At 44.6% G+C, this 24,233-nt stretch overlaps 2 protein-coding genes across 5 annotated transcripts; one reads left to right on the forward strand and one right to left on the reverse strand.

The window, feature by feature from the left end:
- Nucleotides 1–3,318: 3,318 nt before the first annotated feature.
- Nucleotides 3,319–24,204, reverse strand: C2H9orf43 (chromosome 2 C9orf43 homolog). Of its 4 annotated transcripts, none has more exons than XR_011254202.1 (15): nt 18,299–18,475; nt 15,953–16,105; nt 15,702–15,849; nt 14,141–14,198; nt 12,455–12,546; nt 10,638–10,704; nt 9,376–9,506; nt 8,556–8,706; nt 8,106–8,166; nt 7,767–7,825; nt 7,474–7,534; nt 5,288–5,370; nt 4,294–4,461; nt 3,972–4,038; nt 3,319–3,756 (listed from the first exon to the last, which is right to left on the reverse strand). XR_011254202.1 is itself a non-coding variant. In XM_069575375.1 (15 exons), exons 3-15 carry the CDS (start codon nt 18,821–18,823, stop codon nt 3,548–3,550), a joined length of 1,248 nt encoding a protein of 415 aa, XP_069431476.1. In that variant the 5' UTR covers nt 18,824–18,907; nt 18,986–19,029; nt 23,766–24,204; the 3' UTR covers nt 3,319–3,547. The 4 variants fall into 4 exon arrangements, 3 of the variants coding, with proteins under 3 accessions (XP_069431476.1, XP_069431474.1, XP_069431475.1); XM_069575375.1 differs by lacking the exons at nt 4,294–4,461; nt 15,953–16,105; nt 18,299–18,475 and adding exons at nt 18,763–18,907; nt 18,986–19,029; nt 23,766–24,204; XM_069575373.1 differs by lacking the exon at nt 4,294–4,461.
- On the forward strand, nt 17,811–21,188 carry POLE3 (DNA polymerase epsilon 3, accessory subunit). The gene is made up of 4 exons (XM_069575380.1): nt 17,811–18,679; nt 18,780–18,865; nt 19,219–19,337; nt 19,619–21,188. Exons 1-4 carry the CDS (start codon nt 18,614–18,616, stop codon nt 19,789–19,791), a joined length of 444 nt encoding a protein of 147 aa, XP_069431481.1. The 5' UTR covers nt 17,811–18,613; the 3' UTR covers nt 19,792–21,188.
- Nucleotides 24,205–24,233: the final 29 nt, after the last annotated feature.

Here is a 24,233-nt window from a genome sequence, read left to right on the forward strand (position 1 = left end):
CAAAGGAAGCATTCTGTAATCCAAAATCAATGAAGAACAGTCTGTTACCCCAGATGTCAGGACCAATAGCAAAACAAAAGATGGTTCTACAAGGAGGAGAGCATGGGCAGAGAATGTTGGAAGATCAATGACTCTTTCTACACACAGATCAAACTGACCCGTGTCACTGGAAGGTATGCTCAGAAAACCAGGGTGACTCAAAGTGGCCTATCCCTAGTAGAGATCACAAAGAAAGTAGAAAAGAACAAAAGAAATCAGAATCTAGTTTCTTAGGAACTCAAAGCTCCAGGACAACAGTCTAACAGGCCAAGGCTCGGGTCCTCTTGTCTGAAGTGAAAGTTGCTCAGTCCAACTCTGCAACCCCTTGGACTATACAGTCCATGGAATTCTCCAGGCCAGGATACTGGAGTGGGTAGCCTTTCCCTTCTCCAGGGGATCTTCTCAACCCAGGGATTGAACCCAGGTCTCCCACATTGCAGGTGGATTCTTTACCAGCTGAGCCAGCAGGGAAGCCTGCTTAAATATATAAAGTGGATCTCCAACTGATCCTGGGGAGCCTCCTGGCTGTTAGGCCTTGATTCTCCTGATGCCTGCGGCCCAGATGGTAGGAAAACGGCAGTTAGCAACAGTTACCTGGCTCCTTCTCTCTCAGAACACGGAGAGGCTGAAGCAGAGGCTTCGGGAGGGCTCCTTGCCATCAGTCAGTTCTTTTTCACATGGCCTCATCCTTCCTGTCTGATTAAGATTGTCGTCTGTGCATAAAGAGAGGGAACCAGAGAGGCGTCAGAACACAGTGCAAGAACAAGAGCAAGCGCTCGGGTTCTAAGCCCAACCCCCTTCACTTGCCGGCCTTGGATGTCTGGCAAATTACCTAACCTCGCCAGCAAGGCCAGCAGGTACTATTGCGCAGGTGGTGGGTCAGCTCCCGGGGTGTTGCTCAAATGGTAATCACCGTAGATGTGTTTATCCATTGAAATAATTTTTTTAGCAAATAGTTTGTGAAGTGTCTTGAAGGGTCCCTTTCTCTAATTCACCCAAAGGTCCCCAAATGGCCTAGCATCAGCCCTGTATTCTGAGCTTCAGTTTCCTAAACCATAAAACAGAGACAATCCCCATGTGTCTATAGAGTTGGCCAGAGAACCAATCAAAACAGTGGATATGAAGCACCTTGAAAACTGTAATGTGCTCCATAGGCTATACTTCTCTATATCCATTTTGTGATTATCCAAATTTGAGGGATTGGCATAACAAAGATGAAACAAGTTTTGGCCTATAATAATTTTTTTCTCTCTTTGAAAAGAGAAGCAAAGGCCAGTATTCAGATAACAATTATTTTCTCACTCAAAATACCTCACAGTTCAAAAGGCAACTTTGTACTAACCATCGGGACTTTAATGTGGGAGTTGCTTTACTAAGTAAGCAAAGGAGCTGAATTTGTTTTGAAAGAGTTAGACCTTCTCTGAGTCTTCAGATAAAATGAGTGATTTGAAGCTAAGCCTTGTGCAACCTCAAGCCCCCTACTGACCACTGGACACTGGGTTTTCTCTGGAAGACTCCTGAAGGCAGGCTAAGGAGAAGTGGCAAGATTTATAAATTTGTAAGTTAGCCCACAGAAGTCATTCTGCAATGCAACGTATATTTGAGGAAACAAATTTCAGAAAAACAGTCCACATAATGCCTCTTGGCTTCTTCTTACTGTGAAGATTCAGCTAAGAATAGTTCAGTCTAGTAACACAAATGAGGTCATATAATTCTGAGTTGTCTTGAAAAAGATGAAGAATGGATAGGCAGCAGTTTCAGCTTTCTCATTTGGTCTGTTTTGAGACAATGTTAAAAAAGGAGTCGCATATTTAATCTGCCTTTCTTGCATGAACTGTATTTAGGGTAACCAAATAATTGATGAGGGGTAAGTTTCTCTTTATGAAAAAATTTCTCAGGCCCAGTTTAGAGTTCCACTTCTGGCCTCACAGTCCAAGGAGCTCCACAAACAGCTCTCCAGTGAAACTAATGAAAATTATTTTGATTTGTTTAAGTCTCTGGAAATGGCTCTAAGAGCATACAACAAATGAAGAAACAGTTGTTCAAGAAAACCTAATGAAGGAAAGTTACACAGCTCAAAATAGCCTGGAGTTAAAACTCCCCTCCAGATCCTCCCCACCATTCAATGCAAAATAAAGAACTCTCTCACCCAAAGAAAAAATGGACTTTAAAGTTGATTACGTCCAGCTCCCAGCGGGTCCAGCCTCTGGCCGATCTCCAAAGTCCTTGCCCCAGGACTTTAAGAGATAAATACTCTGAACAACCTTGGAGAAGAACAGACCCCCTTAAGACAGTAACTTTCCACACACATGCCTATATATACTTCCTCTTTTCTTAGGTTAGAGCAGCTCGCGAATCTGACTGCTGCCCCTTCTCGCCTCATTAAAGGTGATCTGTTCCTGTAAAGTGCTGGTCTCTCGTTCTTTTCCTGAACAAAGAACCTCACCTTCTCTAACTCCCTTACTACAAGTCTATGGTACATGAAGGGAAGAGCCTTTCCCCACCCATTTCTTTCCCCCCACTTCAGTGAGATGACTCTCCTCCAGACTACTGCAGCCAAGGACACAGGGCTCCCTCTCTCCCTAGTTCCACGTCTGAGGGAGACTTTCCAGGAAGAACAGAATGTCATCCTTTCTCATCTTGCCCCTACCTGTTGCAGAGACTAAGCTCTGCTGAGTACAGCCTATAGATGGAATCTCTCTTCTTCCCTCCAGCCCCTAATTATGGGGATGAAGCTAGAGCTCAGGAACAGAATTGCTGAGAACACTGGGGCCCCACCTGCTCTTACCTCAACTCACGGGGCGGGGCCCAAGCTTTTATAACTCAAACCTAAGATTCTGGATCCCTGAGAGTTTCAATAATTTTACATAATTCTTTTACATAATTTTGAAATTTTTCCATATTAAAAAAGTTTAAGGACATAAAAATTGTAAAAAATCCTTGCAAAAACCAAGCACAGGGGACCCCGAGACTGAAATTTTGAGTCTTTACCAGCATTAGTGAAATTTTCCTGCGGACTCAGTAACTCAGGAACTGGATCCTTGGGCTCTTTTATGTCAGTCCAAGTCCCCTACCACATGCATAGGGATACGACACGTAACAATGAATGTTATTTGACAGATGCAGATGTGATCCTCAAGATAAACCATTTCCAGAGAATAAAAGGAAAAGTAACACGTTAGGGGTTTGCACAGGCCAAATTCATCTTCCTATAACTAGAAACCTTTCAGCATTTCAGCGAGGAGATAAAAGTGACCCAGAAACAGAGAAACGAGTCTGTTGATAAGCAGCGGCTGTGTTTAATCACTAAAATTACCCTGGGCCCTAAAGGGAGAGAAACAATCCAAGTTAGAAAGGGCTTTTTCTCTCTCTCACTTATTTCAGAAGCAAGTGAAGAAAACAGAATCCCTAAGGTCAGACCCTGGTAAGGGCTCCAGGGAGTCGAAGTCCCCTCTCCTTCCTGCCCTCATGTCCCAAGGTCACTGTGGGAGCCCGAGCATCCTTCCGCCTACACCTCAGACACTTCACTCTGTGCCCCAGAGGGATGGATCTCCTCATCCTCTTCATCTGTGGCCTGAAGAATCCTCAACAGTTTGAGCTCAGGGTTCCAGCTGACGCTAGAAGCACTCTTTGGGGTCCTCATTCGGTCTTCCAGCAAAATCTCCATCTGAGTCTTGATGTCCTTCTTAGTGTATTCTATTTGGGATAATTCGGGACCTAAAAAAAGACCCAGCCATCAACTGCACCTGTAGCCTTCTCCCAATTAACTATGAAAAATGGAAGACAGAAAAGGAAGGGCTGGGGAGTCTGGGGGACTCTTCTGAGGTGTGAGGGCTGTGCCCTCCAGGGAGGTGAACTATCCTGATCAATAGGGTTCTGCTCCCCCTGTCCTCAAGACACTTTCTAAGGTTCCTCCAACCCTAGGGTCTTACTCTTCTTACTGCGGGAGGAGTCCAGGAATTTCTCAGCAACGTTTGTCTGTGGTCTCTCTGTGGAATCCTGAAATTCATAAGTGTAAAGAAACTTGAGTCAGGATTTAGGAAACAAAGGGCTTTTCTAAATGATGCTTTCCTTGGAGAAATTAACATCTAAGATAGGACAAAATGCCACCACCTGACACTGAAGAGAGAAGCCTGTGTCATGGGTTCTTTTGCCCTGCAGGCTGACCACATGAAGCCAGAATGCAGTCTTCCCCAGTCCCAGCAGTTAACTAAGGGTAAACTGCCTCCAAAGGCATATGTATGTGTTACTCACTCAGTCATGTCCAACTGTTTGCAATCCCATGGACTATAGCCTGCCAGGCTTCTCTGTCCATAGGATTCTGCAGGCAGGAATACTAGAGTGAGAAGCCATTCCCTCCTCCAGGGGATCTTCCCAACCCAGGGATCAAACCTGGGTAGCTGCCAGCAATTCTTCCCATTCCTATAAGCACATGCTGTTCTTACCATCATGCTGCTGCTGCTGCTGCTAAGTCGCTTCAGTCGTGTCCGACTCTGTGTGACCCCATAGATGGCAGCCCAACAGGCTCTGCCGTCCCTGGGATTCTCCAGGCAAGAACACTGGAGTGGGTTGCCATTTCCTTCTCCAATGCATCAAAGTGAAAAGTGATCATCATGAGACAGAGTCAATTTCCTCTCCTCTTGAATCTGAACTGGACTTGCAATTTTTTTTAACAAATAAAATGTGGCAGAAGTGACATGGTTCCAGTTCCAGGCCCATCCCTAGCAAAGTGCCTTCCTGAGATTACTTCTTGGCTGTCAAGAAGCCCAGACTAGACACATGGAGAGGCCTCATAAAAGAGAACTAAAGACAATTTGGCCAAGAGCCCCAGCCCAGCCTCCAGCTGAATGCAGCTGCATGAGTGACCTTAGGCGAGACCAGAAAACTATCCAATCAACCCACAGAATCACGAGAAATAACAAACCACTGTGGTTCCACTTTGGGTGGTTTGTTTTACAAAAATAGACAACTAAGGGCTTCCCAGGTGGCACTAGTGGCAAAGAACCTGCCTGCCGATGCAGGAGGCCTAAGAGACGTGGATTCAATCCCTGTCTGGGTCGGGAAGATCCCCTGGAGGAGGGCATGGCAACCCACTCTAGTATTCTTGCCTGGAGAATCCCCATGGACAGAGGAGCCTGGCAGGCTACAATCCATAGCGTCAGAGTCGGACACGACCGAAGTGTCTTAGCATGCACCCCATAGCCAACTCAAACAGGGCCCTAGCAGAATGTCCCTCATACACTCTCACCTGTTTCGAGGGGGGGCCTCGTGTCCTCATCTGCTGCTGCTGCCGCTTTTTGTCACTTTGCTGACCTCGTAGAGTTTTGCGACCTAGTGACCGCAAGATCAGTTCAAGTCTCTTATTGGTATTCCACATCCCATTGCTGGGCTTCTAGTTGACCCCTAGTCTACAGGTGACTCCCCAGCCAGGACAATACAGGACCTTAGAGGCAGGTAAAAGGGAGTGAGGCCCTCTTAAGTTCTATTCGTGATTCTGTTCACCTGGGACTGTGACCACATCTATTATAGAATTAGTGAGTAAGGTAAACTGTGTGTTAAAAGATCCAAGATTCCTCAAAGAAACATACAGGGCAAGCACCTGTATGTCAGTGTAGCGAAAGAACTCCTAGGTCTGTCTTTTCAGTCTATGAATCCTGTTCTTACTTTCTTGTACCATCCCTAAGTTACCTCTATCGACTTATGAAAATGAACATCCTCCCAACCCAAAATTTCTTGATCTATGACTCTTTTGTATCAGATCTTTCCCCCAACTAGTCATGAAATGCACTAGTTCTTTCCCCTCTGTTTCTCTTCCTTTAAATGAGCAATCTTCCAAGCTACCACCAGCGGTATGAGGCTAAAAGGGACAGCCAAACAGGAAGTCCCTTGCTCCACAGCTGCGCTGGCTCCCTGTCGGCACTGATTCACACCTTAGTTACACGCTGGGGCATTCAGAAAACCACCCAGGCCTGGACCCAACACCATACACTCTGATTTTAATAGGTCTGGGGTGCAACATGGGTGTTAGGGTTTGGAAAGCTCCTCAGTTGATCTCAGGTTGCCATCAAGGCAGATCACCACTGCCCACCACTGAGGATAAAGATCAAACATCTCAGCAGGCCATCTCGTTAGCCTGATCCACCTCTCTCCCTTAAATACCCAACCCCACACCCACAGCAGACTGCTCAGTGCTCCCTGCAGCCACGCTCCTCCAAGACACGTTCACCCAACCCATCCCTGCTTCCAGGAATTCTCTTCCATATCCGGGCAACTCTCACAGATGATCCAGTGCAAAAATCACCTCTTCCACGAGGCCTTTCTCAACTCAGAGAGGACAAGCCACTGCTCTAAGAATATAATTCAAAAGGGAGCCCGTCACCCAAGCAAAGCTGCTCCTACTGGAGGGACCAGGAAGAGAAACAGAAGGCACCAGAACGAAACTCAGGGGAGCTGTCATCACCCTGGATACCAGGCTAGCCTTGAACAAGTGCCTCCGCGCTGGGCCACAGGCCCAGTGCTGTCTACCTCCCGTGTGAAGGTCAGGAGGCTTCTTCGATCTCCAGGTTAGAAGACACTTTTAGTATCAGAGAGCAGGATGAGTTGGGAGATAAACCAAGAAAAGCATCCTTCTCAGGAAACCTCACCCTCGCTATCCCAGAGCCCCAGGGTTGGAGGGTGAATTCTGACGATTAAACAGTTAGCTCCCCATCACAGACAGTGATGTCCAGTCTATTTAGGGCAGAAGAATCTGCCGTGGTTTAGGGGGATTCTTTCTCCTTGCTTCTCATTCTTCACTCAAACTGAGAAACGTCAGAGGGACTGGGGTAAGTATAACCTTCAGCTCAGACATGCTAAGAACTCCAAAAGGGGGAATCTCTTATCTCTGGCATGGACGCTAAAGGAAAGGAATTGCCGGTCAAGAACTAGCCCCCTGCCTCTTGGACAGGGCTGTACTGTGAAAGACTCCTGAGACTTCAACCTGTGCCTGAGAAGTGGCTGACTCTGCTTCCTTAGAACTCTCCTGGGGCTCTCGTGAGGGGCCCTGGCTCTTGCCTGTCTCACGGGCCAGTGGGCCCTTGAGGCTCTTCTCTTCAATAACCTGGGCTAACTCTTCATCCCCAAACCGCTTCCTTTTCTAAAGTAAGACCTGAGGAGTGACTCTGACTCATGCTCATGGCCATCTCTCAAATCCCCATGTGAAGCAGACATCTGGCCCAGCTCACTTGCTGAGCAAATATTTGATGGAAGGCTGATACATGGTAGACCAGCCAAACAGAAGCATTCCAAGGAGAATTCAAGCGCCTGACAAACATGGATCCTCAAATGCCAAACGTGTTCAGCGTTTCCTGCCCTCAGCCGGGTCCTGGGACTCTGTCACTCCCAAGCCCACGTATTCTCCTCGCCACAGCATGGGTCACAAACAAACCACGGCACCTGGATGCTTGCGCGAGCTGTTGTGGCTCTCTGGTTCACTCCTGCATCTCTTTTTCGCCTCCTGAAACCCACATGAGGAGGAAGTGAATTAGGACTTTTGAAAGTGAAGAACTCGTTCCCAAAAGGGTCGAAAGGAAGGCTGTTAGTATAACCACATAGGAACTTTGTATCTACAACCAGCAAACAGGGAGAATCCCATCCCTTGTATGAGCCCCTCCTATTCCAGGCTGCACCCACTTGCTCCAACCCCAGGTGGAGGCGTCCAAGCATCCCGAGCGTCCCTGTCACTCTACCTGTTTCCTAGCGGCTGTCTTCACCTTCCTCTGTTGCTGCCGCTGCTGCTTCCTATGACCTGGTGACCAGACAGCCAGCTCAGCCCTCTTCTCCCGGACAGCTCCCACCCTCCCCCGGGCCGCCTGCTGTGCCCTGCCCCCCAGTGGTGACCTCTCTCCCCGCTGGTCAGGACCAAGCTGGGAGGGGCTGCTTTTTGAAACTGCAGTCTCCTAAGGTCTACATGTGACCCTGTCCGACTGTGGCCGCAAACGTCACTGAGTTGGGACCAAGATCAAATGTAAGAAACGTGGGCCAAGAGGGGATGGTACCTGGAGACCTAGCAGCATCAGAAAACCTACCATCTGTTTTCAGGTTAGAACAGTGTTTCTTCAAATGTTCAGGATATCTCAATGCTGGTTTCTAGAGCAGAAAAAGGGAAAAAGAAGAGAAAAGAAAAAAGCTCTACTGTAGGTCTTTCTCTTTCCCAAAATGTATCCCAAATGCGTTTATCCATCGAGTCAATGAGCACTTTTTTGAGAAGCCCAGTGTGTGCAACATTATACCAGGAGCTCGGGAAAGGGGAAACGTGTGGGAAGCTGAGTGCAGAAGAAATAGAGAATGCTGCTCTCCTCCAACCTCTCCCTGTCATCCGCTTTCACCCACACACAGCCCAGTCCTTCTGTGGCACCTGGATCCAGAGTGGAAGAATAGAAGAGAAAGAAATTAGAAAGCTAAGTCCTCCAGCCTTGAGGACAGGTGAGTCTGGACTTGCACGCAGACACCTTCCTCTGAGGGCCCCTTGCTCTTACTTGAAGGGTGAGGCGGTGTACAGATAAATACATCTTAGCAGAAATGGCACTGTCGGGTCGGCTCTTTTCCAAGGGAGGTTTCTTTCTCATCATGGCCAACTGTGTCCGTATCTCTGGATAAAGTATGGTTTTTCCTTTATCCAGCAAGAGGCTGAAGGGGACAGACACAGAGACAGTCAGCAATAGCTTTTCTTGGCTGGGGAGAAAGAGAAGAAAAGGCCTCTACATTTGCAGACATGTCCACCCTGGGCCTTAAAAGGCCTGTACCAACAGGTGCTCATTCAGTAACGGCTTTCAGATGCAACTATGGCAATCATGGGTGAGTGGATTAAGTTTACTACATGTCGGGCTCATGTGCTTTACACCACTGAATCCTTAGGACAGGTTTATGATCTTCATTTTGCAAATGAGGAAACTGAAGATTAATGAGGCTAAATAAAATGCAGACATTCATGAAGGCAATGAATTTCAATACAAAATTCAAAGGTGGTCTTGCTCCAAACCACATCTCCATTCCGTCTTCCACTTAACCCATAACTCACCTATAAAAAGAACAGTGTGTCTACCTCCCAGGGAAGGTTTAAATGAGAGAATATAGGTATTGTGCTAATTATTAAGCACAGGGCCTGGCAGGTGGTAAATACTTAAATGGTGGTGATTATCGTCAGCACTGCATATGCCTAAGTCCATAGATTCAGGGACCAAGTAGGGGGATGGTTTTCTTCCCTCCCTCCCCAGGAAGAGCACACTGCTTAGGCCTTTCTTAGCTTCTAGAGAAAAGAGGATGCTGTGGTTCTCCCACAGCTTACAGGACACTCACTCCTTCAGTAGATCCTGAGGCAACATGTCAAACTGGTTCCATAAAGGTAAGGATTCTGAACTTAGTTGCTCATACAAGTGTGCTGGGGTGGGAGGCGGTACAATTATCCCTGGAAGTTCCGACTTGTGTTTCTGGAAGAGGAACAATAGAAAGAACTCCCTGTAGCACTCTCTTCGATGCCACATTGTCCCACCACCACTCCAGCCTCCCGACACAACCCTGGTGTGGGAAACTCCTTGTTTCCAGACCTACTCCAGCATCCTCGCCCCCTCTAGACTACAACCTGCCACATGTTTACCAATCTGGCTCTTCAACCACATTGTTGAAATCAGATCACACAGGGATTGATGGACTTGTTCCATTTTTCCCCCAAAAGGCTCCGAACAAGTATTTATCGGCCAACTATGTGCCAGGCAGAGGGCTGGGGCTAAGAATTCAGCAACGAACAAAATGGGCCAAGATACTATTCTCCTGGATGTAGCAAACTTCCAGCTTTGTGACTTATCCAAGGCTACATTTACCCAATAATTGGTAGAAGTAGCATTAGAAGCACAGTTCCCTGGAGAAGGAAATGGCAGCCCACTCTAGTACTCTTGCCTGGGAAATCCTATGGGCAGAGGAGCCCAGCAAGCTAACAGTCCATGAGGTCACAAAGAGTCAGACACGATTTAGTGACTAAACCAACCAACCACCAAAAACAAGAAGCACAGCTCCACTGTAACTTCTAGCCTGTTGAAATTCTATTCCCATCACACCAGGGCTTCCCTGGTGGAGCAGAGGTTAAAGGATCTGTCTGCAATGCAGGAGACCTGGGTTTGATCCCTGGGTTGGGAAGATCCCTTGGAGAAGGACAACCCACTCCAGTACTCTTGCCTGGAAAATTCCATGGACAGAGGAGCCTGGTGGGCTACAGGCCATGGGGTAGCAAAGAGTTGGACACAACTACTGAGTGACTTCACTTTCACTTTTCACTTTCATCACACTGAAAATTAGTTTCTAATGAACCTAAAATTCCCTCTGAATGCCCAGCAGTTGCTCCTAACATCTCTTCAGGGTGTTCTTTTACCTTCCTACAGGGAGGAGGTAGGGAACAGACCTAGTTCTTCATTTCTCTGCACAGAAAATGGTTTGGTTATTATATTCCTTAAGATGGGTTTTATTTTGCAGATGTTGTTCATTTAAAGAGAGAATGGGAGAAGGGGGCAAACAAAAATAAACTCTTACAGACAAAGATCAGGAAGGTTTGGCCACAGTAAACTTACCCCTGGAGATTTCTTTCTGTTCATATTCCCATCCTGGCTGCAAATAAGATGCTTCTCCTCAGCTGGGCTTGAAATAAGAATAACCACAACTTATTCCCAGACACCTTAAGCAGAGGCATCAAGGATATTTATGAATGATGACCAGGAAGATTTCTATCCTCCATTCAGTATTCAAAGATGGCTGGTTAGGAACTCAGAGGTACCTGCAGTTCAGAGACTGCTAAAAACAAGAACCCCCCTCTCACCTTGCCCTCACATCTAAATTAGGCTCCCCTCCATTCTCTCAAGCAATTCAGTTATTTACTTTTATAGTATTAATCCAAATTAGTAATTATATACTTAAGTGCAGGGATGTTTATAATGTCTGAATCCTACCATCACCATAAGACTCCAGGAGGACAGGGACAAAGTATTTAGTTCTTGACTGAATTCCCCTGCTCAGCCCAGAGGTGCTCAAATATTTTTTGCTCTGTCATCCTCCTCCTCTTTCTTACCTGGAATACAGATATGATGACTTAAACTCTATCAATCAACTTAGACTTTGAAACCCCCATGAAGCACCTCAGAAGGTGGGGGCCAGGGCCCAAAAAGCTATTAACAGAAGGTGTTCTGGTGTCTGATTACCTCATGGAGCTGAGATACTAGCTGTGGACCACCTAACTCTGGGCTTCTTTTATATGAAAGGAAAGAAACCCTTAGAGGTTTTTTGTTTACACTATATATATTCACACACACATACACACAATACATACCTACATATATATATAAGCATTCACAGGATTTTTTTAAAAGAAAATAAAGTCTCATCATCTCTAAACTGAAGATGGCAACCCACTCCAGTATTCTTGCCTGGAAAACCCCATGGACAGAAGAGCCTGGCAGGCTACAGTCCATGGGCTTGCAAAGAGTCAGACACGACTTAGTGACTTGAATAACATGTCTAAACAGTCACTCTAAAAGAATCTGAGAACCTCAGCAGTCATGAAAGAAAAATCCGTTTCTTCCAATGACTGTCAATATTAGCAAATCTTTGGACCTTCACCAAGTGATCTTTATCACAGCTGCTTTGTACACAAATTCTATATGCTATTCATTTTGTATCAGCGCTCTAGTCCTCAGGCTTGAGACCAAAGATTCAGGTGCTTCACTGAAAACTTTTAGTAGTTGCTGATGACTAACAAGAAAAACTGATAGATGGCATTTGTTTCTTAATAAACCTCACAAATACATTGGGCCCTATCTTGTATGCTATTTACAGACAAGTAGAATTTGATGGAGCAAAGTCCCAAAGCATGAATCTCAAAGTGCACTAACAAGAATTCCAGGGTAGCATTTAGGGGTTCCCTGGTAGCTCAGTTGGTAAAGAATCCACCTGCAATGCAGGAGACCCTGGTTCAATTCCTGGGTCAGGAAGATCCGCTGGAGAAGGGATAGGCCACCCACTCCAGTATTCCTGGGCTTCCCTTGTAGTTCAGCTGATAAAGAATCTGCCTGCAATGTGGGAGACCTGGGTTCGATCCCTGGGTTGGGAAGATCCCCTGGAGAAGGGAAAGGCTACCCACTCCAGTATTCTGGCCTGGAGAGTTCCATGGGCTGTACAGTCCATGGGGTCACAAAGAATCGGACATGAATGAGCAACTTTCACATCACTTCAAGAGGTAAATGCAAGAGGCCATGGCCTTCTGCTCTGCTTGACCTCCTCCTTCATGCAAAGAGGTAGCTAAAAAGGAGTTCACAGAGAGAAGGCTGGCAGAAGACAGTAGGCATTTGTGGAACACAAGAGTTGAAGACTCCCAAGTTCTCAACATGATACTTACCTCACATGCTTCTCTGGGATCCAGATGACATCCATATTTCCTACATCTTGAGGGCAAGGAAGCTTTGTCTCATTCAGATTCAGCACTGATAGCTAAGAGAAAAATATAAAACCTATGTATGGCTTAAAGGTACCACTGCTGATGGTATTCAGGACCAGGCTAAGGAATGAATCATGCTAACCAAAAAGGTATGGTGGTTCAGAAGATGATTAAAAACCAGAATAAAATAAACATTTCTTATCCCCAAAATAGCTTCATAATATTCCTTTGAGAAACCAAGTATCAGGAAAGGTGCTCTGCAAGAGTGAGCACTGATGAGTAAATGGTCTCCCCGGCCTTCCTGAGACATTAGGGCGGCATTTAGCAACTCCCAACCCCACCTCATAGGAGGACGCCTTGGGGCTTACCCAAGGGAACACTACTTATTCTGCCCACTGCACTCCAAAAACTAACATCCCCTGCAGATAAAACAATACAATCTGGGAGCAGGGAGAGAACCAAAAGAAGCAGAAGCAAGTTTTTCTCTTTTATAGCCTGTCTACAATTACAAGCATCTACATAAAAGTTAAAGTCATCATTTTTTTTCCACATTTTGCTATTTAGGAAAATGTGAATTTATAAGGAAATTTTATAAGTCATCTAGTCTATACCCCTAGCAGGATTCATGCAGGAAAATAACTATTAAAAATAGGTTGTCCCCAGGAAAAGAAACTGATCGACTTGGGGGAACAGAGGAGATATTTGGGGCACCATAAGCCCTCCTATGGATTTTGAATTTAGAATCATATGCATGTATTATCCTAGACAAACAATTAATTTAAAAACTAATTTAATCTAACACTCTCATTCTGAAGAGGCCAAAGAGGTAAGTGATTTGTTCACTCATCTATCCAAACCCATCTAACCTCCCTCGGTTCTTACACTCTCCACCACGTGACACTGAAAAGTGAAGGATCTCATAGGAAAAAATAAAAGGCATCCAGTAGGACTGCAAAGAATAGTAAATCTCTACTGCAGACAAGTAGGAGGGTTTTTTCTTCTTAAAATATAGCTCTTTTCCTAACCGGCTGTGCTTTTAAAAAAATCACTTCCTATCTGGGCCTCAGTTTCCTCAACTGTAAGATAAATGAGACAGACCACAGAAATAGTTTTCAAACTGCAGTTGTAACTTATTCATAGGTCACAAAATCAAATTTTGTGAATCACAGCCTCCATTGTTTTAAAATGAATCAGAAAAGGATAGAAATTTTCAGAGTATAGTGTAACTTACAGTTAGGGTAAAGATTGTCCCATGGTATTTTATTGTAAAATGTATTTCTTACCATGAGCGATAGCTAAAAAAGTTTTAAAAATCATGAGTATAGCCGACCTTGAGGCTCATTTTAGATCTGACATTGCAGCATTCTAATTTCCCTGTATTATGAGATGACAGTAGCTGAACACGCTCTATACAGGAGAGACAGAAAATTCTTAACTATGGAAAACTGCCATAAATAAACCCCACTAGGTCTGGGATTTCTAGAAACAGTATAACATGTAAAAGCATTAGCACAGAGTCTAGCAAATAGTAAGGGTTCAGTCATTATTTGGATTACAGTCATCCTCAATGTTAAATAAAGGCAACATTTTATTCCCAGTAGTAAAGAGAAAATGCTGAGGAAATACCTTTTTTAATCTGTGACTTACTTTGGGAGATCTATCAGTACGGTTCATTAAGTCTCTGTCAGGTAAATCCTTCCAAGGCCTAAAAAATGAGTTTCCAAACATGAAAGCGTCACAAAAGCCTTACTGAGATGATAAAGTTCGTGCTGTGAGGAAAAGCTCCTACTTATCTACAGAAAACCTTGGACTTAATACCTACCAAATGAATGTCAGGTCTTATCATCTTCTTAAGTTTTGCTTGTTTGTTTTTCCTTGAACAACTTAGACATTGCACATCGCAAACCTTTCATAACTATTTGTTGCATCAAACTCAATTCTTAGCCTAAGCCTTTCTCCAACTACAAACAGTCACATCACCATTAGTAAAAATTTATTCAGTAATTTTGATGGAGATGTTAAAAAACACGCTGTGCTGTGCTTAGTCGCTCAGTCGTGTCCGACCCTGCGACCCCATGGACTGTAGCCCGCCAGGCTCCTCTGTCCATGGGGATCCTCCAGGCAACAACACTGGGGTGGGTTGCCACATCCTCCTCCAGGGGATCTCCCCAACCCCAAGATTGATCCCAGGTCTCCCTCATTGCAGGTAGATTCTTTACTATCTATCTGAGCTGCCAGGGAAGCCAATAAACAAAATGTGGGGCTTCCCTGGTGGCTCAGTGGTAACGAATCCACCTGCCAATGCGGGAGACCCAGGTTCAATCTCTGATCCGGGAAGATTCCACAGGCCAAGGAGCAACTAAGCCCAAGCACCACAACCACTGAGCCTGGGCTCTAGGGCACAGGAGCCACAGCTAACGAAGCCCATAATGCCCTAGAGCCCATACTCCACAAGGAAAACCACTGCAGTGAGAAGCTCGCATACCACAGCTAGGAAGCAGCCCCCAGTTGTCACAACTAGAGAAAAGCTCGTGCAGCAAAGAAGACCTAGCACAGCCAAATAAATCAATAAATAATTTTTTTAACGTGTCAGTGACATACAATGGAACATTTTTCAGCCTTAAAAAGGCATGAGGTTCATTCATGTGACAACATCTATAAAGCTTGAAAACATTATCCAAGGTGAAATAAGCTAAACACAAAAGAACAAATATTGTATGAGTCCACTTACATGAGATACCTAGAACAGGCAAATGCACAGAGGCAAAAAGAAAAACAGAACAGAGATCACCAGGGAGTAGAGGGAGGAGGGAAACGAGAGTTATTATTTAACCAACTCCTACAAGACAAACAAGAATACTTTCTTTCTGTTTCCCACACTGCCTACTCATTACTCCTTTAAGTGAACTGCTAAAGGGTTTGTTTCTTTTGTTTGGTGGTGGGTCAAGGGGGCTGGGGTGGGTGATTGTTAGTTGGTGTTTTTTTGGCTGTACCACGTGGTTTGTGGAATCTTAATTCCCTGACCAGGGATTGAACTCCAGGCCACAGCAGCGAAAGTGCCAAGTTCCATCCCCTGGACCTCCAGGGCATTTCTCATTAATGCTTTGTTTTTAATATGGCTTTCTCAAAGTTCAGTACATAGGCAAAGAAAGTTAACCAAAAAATTTGAGGTATTAAGCCGTTTAAGGAAGATTCCATGATTATTTACCTGCCTTGAAACTTGGAGTCAAACTTTGAACTCAATAAAGAGTGAGCCTTTGTGAAGGTAAATCCTGGTAAGTGACGCCGACGAATAACTCTCTTGGCCGGGAAGCAGGAATCTGCGATGTTTACAATGGTAAGCACTGGGAGCTTGTCTGAAAGACCAGACCAGAAGAAAATATACAACATGGCATTAGGGAGCCAAATAGAAACAATTCAAGGATCTTGTAAGGGAGGAGACAGGGCTGGCTAATTCACCTTCAGCATCCACAAAAGATTTGGAGGAGGAGTCCAGAAGTCGAGGGTGGCCCCTCTCAATCCGGCGGATAGTTGCCCAGCATTGTGGATGCTGACAGACAGCCAGGTCACAGGTGGTTTCATCCCACTGGCTTTTATCTGGCAAATCCATATCTACAAATGGTTTAGGACAAAAGCCAATCTTGCAGCTTTCTAGCCCTCTGGAGAAACCACCACCCTATAATTAGGGAATATTACGACCCCATGGATTGTGGTAGGCTACAATCCATGGGGTCGCAAAGAGTCAGACATGACTGAGTAACTTTACTTTCACAAATATTAGCTAGTCCAGATATTAATTTGGACTCAAAGCATAAAATGTTTTTATTGAATCATATTGATAAACAGTGGTTACAGGATAGTTAAGAATGGGGTACCAAGAAAGTATGAAAATCTCAGCTTGGAATAGAGTGACAAGAATTTGGATTCAGACTGACTTCAGAAGGCCTCCCAACTGACCATTTAATTAATAGCTGAGTGACCTGAGATTTAACCAATCTGAGCTTCAGTTTCCTTAGCTGCAAAATGAGGAAAAACCTATTTCACAGGGTCACTACAATTAGTTAATAGATATTAACAGGTCTGGCAAACAGTTCAAAATAATTATTAACATCCTTTCCTTTCCCCTTTCATTAACCATTAGGGAAAGGATGCTCCAATCTCCAAAAAGCCTTATCAAATTATAACCAACATACAGAGGACCTGAATATCCACAAATAATGGTATACACAGGGGCTTCTGGAACCAATTCCCTGTGGGTCACAGAAGTGCTTTAGATGGCTCAAACCTTTAGAAGAGACGCTTCATTTTTCAATAGGCTCCAGTTCTCATACAGGCAGCTAAAATACCCACCAGAAATAAACGGGTTTGCTGAAACAGCAAGTCAGTCGACTCAGAAGTTGGATCAGAAGCCACTAGCTTTTCATTTACTGGCTCTATGGTGTTGGGCAAGTGAATTCACCTCTCTCAGCCCGTTTCCTCATATAAAGTAGGAAAAGGGAAATCCCTAAGTAGGATTGCAGAAGCATTAAATGAGGTAATGTACTTTTATGTATGATATATAACAGGTACTCAATAAATGTTATCTTTCTCTCTCTAGAAATGTTTTAGGCAATCACTACCACCAGATCCCTAATAACTTTTTTTTAAGGAGAGTGTCCATTTCTTCTTTTACTCAAAACAATTACTGACTACTAAATATGTGAGGGGACCTGTTATGAGCACTGAGAACAATAATGAACAAAATAAGTCTCTGTTCTAAACAACTTATAATTTAAACCAAAGATTAAACAAACTAGTAGCCTGGGATTGCACCTGACCTATGACTTGTTTTGTTTCGCTTACACTTTGAGCCATTACTTAAAAATGGAAATAGTCCATATAATGTCCAGATTTCCAGCTCCTCTTAAAGATCAAATATCTAACAACACAGAGGCCCAATTCCAACTACACAGCACCTGGCTGGAGCTGAGCACTTCCTAACATCTTTAAACCAGGTGTATTTTATCCAAGTAGAGACTTACCCCACCAAACTCTATCATCTGTATCTGAAGCAGCTTCAGCTGCCATGCATCACCGCTTTTGCTGCTCTTTTTCTTATAAGAGAGAAATAGTTCTCTGTGCTCATGTCTCTAACACAAACAGGAAAACTAACAGTGACCTGAAATAGCAAGTTTCAAGGGATAAAAAGAAACAATTTCTGCTCAGTGAGCCTGAGGACAATTTCTACATATGTAACAGAAAAACGATAGAACTTAAAAAGCCACTGCAAAACCATGAAAAATATTTTTGACTAGGAAAGATGCACGATGAACAATTCAATGAAACAAAAAACAAGTACAACCGTAACAGGGTTTGTTTTGAATGCTTATGTAATGTTACGTTACTCTTACAAACGGCTGGGTGTTGCCCGAATGGTGCCCAGAGGTCTAGTCATGCCTGTGTCCATGTTGCCAGCTATAGCACCATGGTGGCAAAGTAGTTTGTATTAAAAAAATTTTAGGTAACAGCTATCCTTAATACCATTATTACAAAGTTGAGAAGGCTAAAAAGATTAGTGGGAGAATGCAGCAACAGGTGGCCGAGATTCCGCAAAACCAAAGCAGAAAGCACGCCAAGGCCCAAGGGAAGCCACAGCTGCAGACGAGCTAAGAGGTGGGCGAGGAGTCCCGCCTTTCGCCCGAAGGAGCCCCGCCCCGCCGGCTCAGTCCACGCCTCCGTCTCCCACGCTAGACGCCTGGCCGCTCCGTCGCCAAGCAGCGGCGCAAAGCACTGTGGGGAAGGGACGGAAGCCCCAGTGTGCCATACTTAATTTCTAGATGCGAGGGAGGTGTGAAGCCGGGAAACGAGCCTGGGAAAGGACGCCAGGTGCCTGTAAGGCCGGACGGAAGGCCCTCGGGCCAAAACCATGGCAGCGTGGGAAGTTCAGACGCACCGGCCTCTAGAGGCGGAGGCGGAGCTGCGGGAGGAAGGCGGCTCTGGCGCGCGGGGCACTGTGGGACACGGTGTAGGCAACGCGGGGTGGGACGGAAGCCTCGCTGGGTCAGACCGTGGCGACGCGGGAAGTCCGGACGCCGTGGCGGCCTGAAGAGGAGGTCGCAGGCACGGTCCCCGGCCGCGACCATGGCGGAGAGGCCCGAGGACCTAAACCTGCCCAATGCCGTCATCACCAGAATCATCAAGGAGGCGGTAAGCAGCTCCAGCTGGCGGCCGGACCAGGGGCGGACGAGCGGGCAGGGGGAAACAGGTGCTAGGTCGGTAGCTTTGCTCACCCTCGCTTTTCTCACAGCTCCCGGACGGTGTCAACATCTCCAAGGAGGCCCGGAGCGCCATCTCCCGCGCCGCCAGCGTCTTCGTGCTGTACGCCACATCCTGGTAAGGCGGGCAGACTTAGCCGAAGCTTAGCTGGGCTAAAGCCTAAGGGAGGCGTAAAGAGAGCCACCTGATTTGGAGTTCGTAACCTGGACCCCGCAAACCCCAATAATTATGTTCTACCTCAATGGAGCGAGGTTCCGAGCCCTCGTTCTAGATCTTGAAATCTATGAAACAAAATAAGACAATTACTTTAACCCTTTTGTATAGGGAAGGGTGGGACTTACCGTGTCACAAATATCCATGCAGGCATCTAAGACGCAGGCTTTCCCGTTCCACCTTTGGGCGCTCCTTTTCCCACCCACACCATACGCGGCAAGAGGGCATCTGACAGCCCTTGATCTTTCTTCTTTCAGTGCCAACAACTTTGCGATGAAAGGGAAACGCAAGACACTGAATGCCAGCGATGTGCTGTCAGCCATGGAGGAGATGGAGTTTCAGCGGTTCGTTACCCCATTAAAAGAAGCTCTGGAAGGTAACTGCGCTTTCGTCTTCTTGAACATCCAAGTCGATGTTCATCCTAAATGACCTGCTCATTTAGGCCCTGAGATTTGATCAACTTGAGTCTCTTAAAAAGTCCAGTAGCAAGTATTGGATGCGACTCAAATGGCAGGCACCAGCTCATTTATCTGTTTGGTGATGCTGGGCAGATTATTTTTCCTTTTGTACCTCAGCTTTTCCAGTTACCCAGTTGAGTTAGCTGCTGCTGTCTGTCTGGTTCAGCCTTGCTTCCTAACCTCCTCTTTATCCTTACAGCTTATAGGAGGGAGCAGAAAGGCAAGAAGGAAGCTTCAGAGCAAAAGAAGAAGGACAAAGACAAAAAAACAGATTCGGAAGAGCAGGACAAGAGCAGGGATGAGGACAATGATGAAGATGAGGAAAGGCTGGAGGAAGAAGAACAGAATGAAGAGGAGGAAGTGGACAACTGAGGAGGATGGGGAGACGCCCCTTGGAAGGAACCAGGAGAAAACCTGGTACACGTTTGTGTGAAGCTTGTTCCGGCTGGGCAGAGTAGTCTTAGGCAGAAGAGCCTGAGAAGATTGAAATAAAAACTGAATTATCATCAGGATTATCATCAAAGCCTGTGCTTCCCAGACTCAGAACATCTGAGCAGCAGAATCCTGGTTTGCTTAATCAGTCTTAAGGTTATAACTTTTTGGCAAGAGGGATTCTGAATGGCTAATTTAATTGGTCAGTTTGATCTCTTTTGTTTACATACACATATAGTTAGGCAATTGTTGACCCCCAGTACCCTCCCTGCCCCCCAGAAAAGTAATAGTAATTTCCATGCTGCAACTGTGTCCCAAATCACAGAGGCAGTTAAGGCTCAGGAAAAATTGGGGTTTGATCACAGTCGACCTATTTGATTATACAGTATTTGGCAATACTAGCTTATTTCAAGTGATCAGAATGGCTTAGCTTTAGGAAACTACTAAAAAGGTTGAAGAGAACAATGAAATCTGCTGTCTCTTCACTTGACAGTAACATTAATTGAATTTTGTTTTCTATAGACCCACTTGGCTTAGAGCCCTTCTATACTGCCTGTAGACGTGTAACCTGCTTGGGAGGCTACCTTCTAGGCACATTGTTTTCAAATCCACGGAGTAGAATTAGTTAAGCAAGGTTGCCAAAGTCTTACTCTTATAAAACAGAGGGTTTTAAATGCACCTCACTGCCTGCCACTGTACAGCTTCAGGATTTGTCATCACCTCCTGGAAGGTATAAAATTCCAGGTTTTCGTGTCCCGTAGTCCATCTTCCAGATTTGTGACTATGGCTTTTCGTTTTCCAATTCATGACAAGTTCCGAACTTTATTTCTTCTAGGCACAGCTTTCTCCTCTGTGCTTCTCAGCACCTGTCTCTGTCCTGCTGCCTCCTCTGCTCTCCACTCCCACTTTCTCTGTCCCTCTTTTTTTCACTTCTGCCAACCCAGGAACTTGGATGACCTGCAGTATCCCAGAGTATGGGTTCCTCTGAGTCCCTAGTTCTAATCTCATGTCTTAAAACTGATTTTGTAAACCTCTTTGACCCATGAGGGAAATCTGATGGTGCTCAGGAATTTACTTCCTCCCCTAACCCATCCCCTTTAACTGCTTCTAAGTATCTCTGTTGACCTTTCCAGGTGTTCTTCTCTTTCCATTTGGTGCTCCAAGCACTTTTTTGCTGGTCTCTTTAAGTTGAGTGCTTGGAGGTTGAAAGGTAGTGAAGTGTAGTTTGACACTGTTTATTTGTTCAATGAATACAGTGGAAAGTTTGTTGATAATTGAGTGAAGAATATTGAGAAAATTATAATGCTTTGTATAATAAACATTATTGTTAAAAGTGATGACTCCTCTGTCATCCTTCTTGTTGATACAAGTGTGCTTTGGGGGAGGACCACGGATCATGTTCTATACAGTTCTTGTGGTGTGAACTGAGCCAGATCCTTGTAAATACGGGCTCTTGCAGCACCTTGGACCACCAGCAGATGTTGGTTGTTAACAGGTAAGGGTGCTGCTCTTCACCCACAGTGAGAGCTTTCCATGGCTCTGCTGGGCACCCTATACATACTAGATGCAAGCATTTATTGAATCCCTGCTATGTATCTGGCAGTGTTCAAACTGCTATCAAGTATTAACTCCTAAACCCTATGAAGGAACACTGCTGTTACCTCCACGATTTCAACTGTAACACCATATTACCTCTGATCTATGTAGCTGTTTCAAAGCATTTTTCATACAAACACACCCCCAGTGGCTTTTCCTTCTCCACAGCAGAAACCCCCTTTTTTTTTTCCTGCTGTCACATTTATATTTGTATGAAAGACAAAGTTATTCAATATATATTTGTTTCTTATTTCTCCCTTGCAATTTATATTGATGATATATCTCTTAACAGTTAGCTATATGTGACAGTATTACGTCTCTGGGAAAACAGCATACACTGAGTCCTTCATAGTTGGTTACTGTACAAGTTTTTAAATTTTAATACACTAAAGTGCAGTTTTTTCATCTCTAAATTGGCAATATAATACCTATCTTGAGAATTTTAAGACACAAGATTCTTAACACAATGGATACACACAAGAAGGCCTTGTTTTTATCTTTTTCTCTTCTGTACACACGTTCATTTCTCTGACTAGAGACGATCCGGGACATGGAATATCTGTTATAAATAAATAGTAAAAACCTAAAAAAAAAAAAAAGAAAAACTGATAATCTTGTCTAAGATAATTAGTTTTCTTTCATACTAGTAGACTAAGAAAAATGTAAAATCTGGATACATACATTTGTACTCTGTGATGAAATTAAAGACTAATCCCTGTGGCTTCTGATAGACATCAGAGGCACTGTCGTCAAGTATTTGTTTTTGGAGCAGAATTCAAACCAAATTTCAAGTTTCAGTTTGCTCATTCTATGTTAATATATTCATCTCTATATAATTTATTTTTTTTAATTTAGGTAATATTGATTTCTAACATAAATTTCCTGTGTACCTACCTGGGAGGCACTCAAAATAGTTTAGTAGGGGGCTTGGTTTTGTTTGTTTTTACTTTTATTTAGTAAGTATGGTATACAGACAAAAAGTACAAATAAGAGTAGAGTTTTGTAAATTTTCACAAACAACACATTCATGAAACACACTGAGATCAATAAACAGGACCGGCACCCTAAAAAAGTCTTTGATTTCCCTTCTCATTATTCCCTATCTACCCAGTAGTAGTCACGATCCTGACTCCCAGCACAGATTGATTTTGCCTGTGTTTCTACTTCATATAAACGAAATCATGCAATATGTTCTCTTGTGTCTAATTCCTTTTGTTCAACATAATATTTAAGATTTATATTGTTGCATTCACAGTACTTTTTTATGGTTAAGAGTAACAGATTAAGGTAGAATTATATTTTAAAGGCTGCAGGAAGTGGAAACAGGTCAGCCAAGAGAGAGAGGGGCTTCCCTGGTGGACCAGTGGTTAAGACTGAGCTCCCAAATCAGGGGGCACAGGTTTCATCTCTGGTGGGGGAAATAAGACCCTGCATGAGACGTGGAAAAAACAGATTATACCAAACAGCACTAAGATCCCAAATACGGCATGGCAAGGCCAAAAAGACATGGGGAAAAATAGATTAAAATTTCCACTCTGTGATTACCTCTATGAGTGGGGCTTCCCAGGTGGTGCTAGTGGTAAAGAATCCTCCTGCCAATGCAAGAGACTCAGGTTTGATCCCTGGATCAGAAGATCCCATACAGTAGGAAATGGCAACCAACTCCAGTACTCTTGCCTGGAAAATTGCATGGACAGAGGAGACTGGTAGGCTATAGTCTACAGGGCCGAAAAGGGTCAGTCACAACTGAGTGACTGAACACACGTCTATGAGTTGAAGGAGTATGGTAAACATGTATTGAGAAATCCTAGTGGTAACATGGGGCAAATTAATCTCGGCAATTGTTTTTCCAATCTATAAAATGAAAGTGATAACATAGTTGTCATCAAATGTAGATAAGTGAATGTAAAACATATGATACTGTCCCTGGACTCTTTAATGCACAAAAAACATTACTTTCTTCCTTATTTGAACACAGATCAGAACTCTAGTAGCTAGGAACTAAGCAGTATCATATTCTCCCAGCTTTAAGCCTGTCTCTTAGACTTGGAATATAAAGAGGTATAAAACAGGTTTGGAGCACAGATTTTGATAAATAAAACCTGAGAATAAGTGTAATACAACCCACTGGCATCCTTCACAGATCAAAATCAACTGTTCAAAAATCCCTGTCTCACTTTTACAAAGGTATTCCTTTGCTACGTATTGATCTCGACCCTTATTTCCCTCATCTGATGCTACCAGTTCACCCAAGCCCCATAAGACTCACCAGATCCCTCCTGCCCTTGAATATACTCTGCTGCACCTTGCCCACTCACCCTCAGACTTTTGGTCAAATCTCTCCTTGTACCCATGATAGATAGACCGGTCTGATGCTCCTATCAGACTTGAGGCCTTTCCAAAGTGCCCATGTCTTTCACATCACATCTTCCAAACGATGGCTCAGAGTAAGCCCTGAAAAATTACGCTGGAATAACTTTTCTCCGAAAACTTGGAGGGCAGCCTGCTGCTGAACTCAACAATTCTGAAATGCTCAGTCCGCAAAGTGGACTTAGTTATTGTGTTAGGCACGATGGTGTTGTTTTAATGTCCTAGACATCTAATTATTCTTTCAACAAGCAACCAGCGCCAAGTATGCGCTAGGCTGGGAAGAGAGGGGCTTTAAACAAAACCATCAAGCCGGTCCACAAGAAGCACAGAATAGCACTGCCCCTGGCCCGCAAGTGGGCTCCCTAGGGCCTTTCCCTGCACATGCGCAAATCCCGGCGAAGGGAGGGGCGGGCCCG

This window comes from Ovis canadensis, chromosome 2 (genome assembly GCF_042477335.2).
Source record: "Ovis canadensis isolate MfBH-ARS-UI-01 breed Bighorn chromosome 2, ARS-UI_OviCan_v2, whole genome shotgun sequence".
NCBI lineage: Eukaryota > Metazoa > Chordata > Mammalia > Artiodactyla > Bovidae > Ovis > Ovis canadensis.

Excerpts from the sequence above, each read along its gene's own strand:
- C2H9orf43 (XM_069575373.1), bottom strand. The coding sequence starts at position 16,103 with ATGGATTTGCCAGATAAAAGCCAGTGGGATGAAACCACCTGTGACCTG. Across the intron at positions 15,850-15,952 it reads ATCTTTTGTGGATGCTGAAG|ACAAGCTCCCAGTGCTTACC; the intron begins GTGAATTAGCCA and ends CTGGTCTTTCAG. Across the intron at positions 9,507-10,637 it reads ACAGAAAGAAATCTCCAGGG|AAACACAAGTCGGAACTTCC; the intron begins GTAAGTTTACTG and ends TTCCTCTTCCAG.
- POLE3 (XM_069575380.1), top strand. The coding sequence starts at position 18,614 with ATGGCGGAGAGGCCCGAGGACCTAAACCTGCCCAATGCCGTCATCACC. Across the intron at positions 18,680-18,779 it reads CCAGAATCATCAAGGAGGCG|CTCCCGGACGGTGTCAACAT; the intron begins GTAAGCAGCTCC and ends CTTTTCTCACAG. Across the intron at positions 19,338-19,618 it reads ATTAAAAGAAGCTCTGGAAG|CTTATAGGAGGGAGCAGAAA; the intron begins GTAACTGCGCTT and ends TTATCCTTACAG.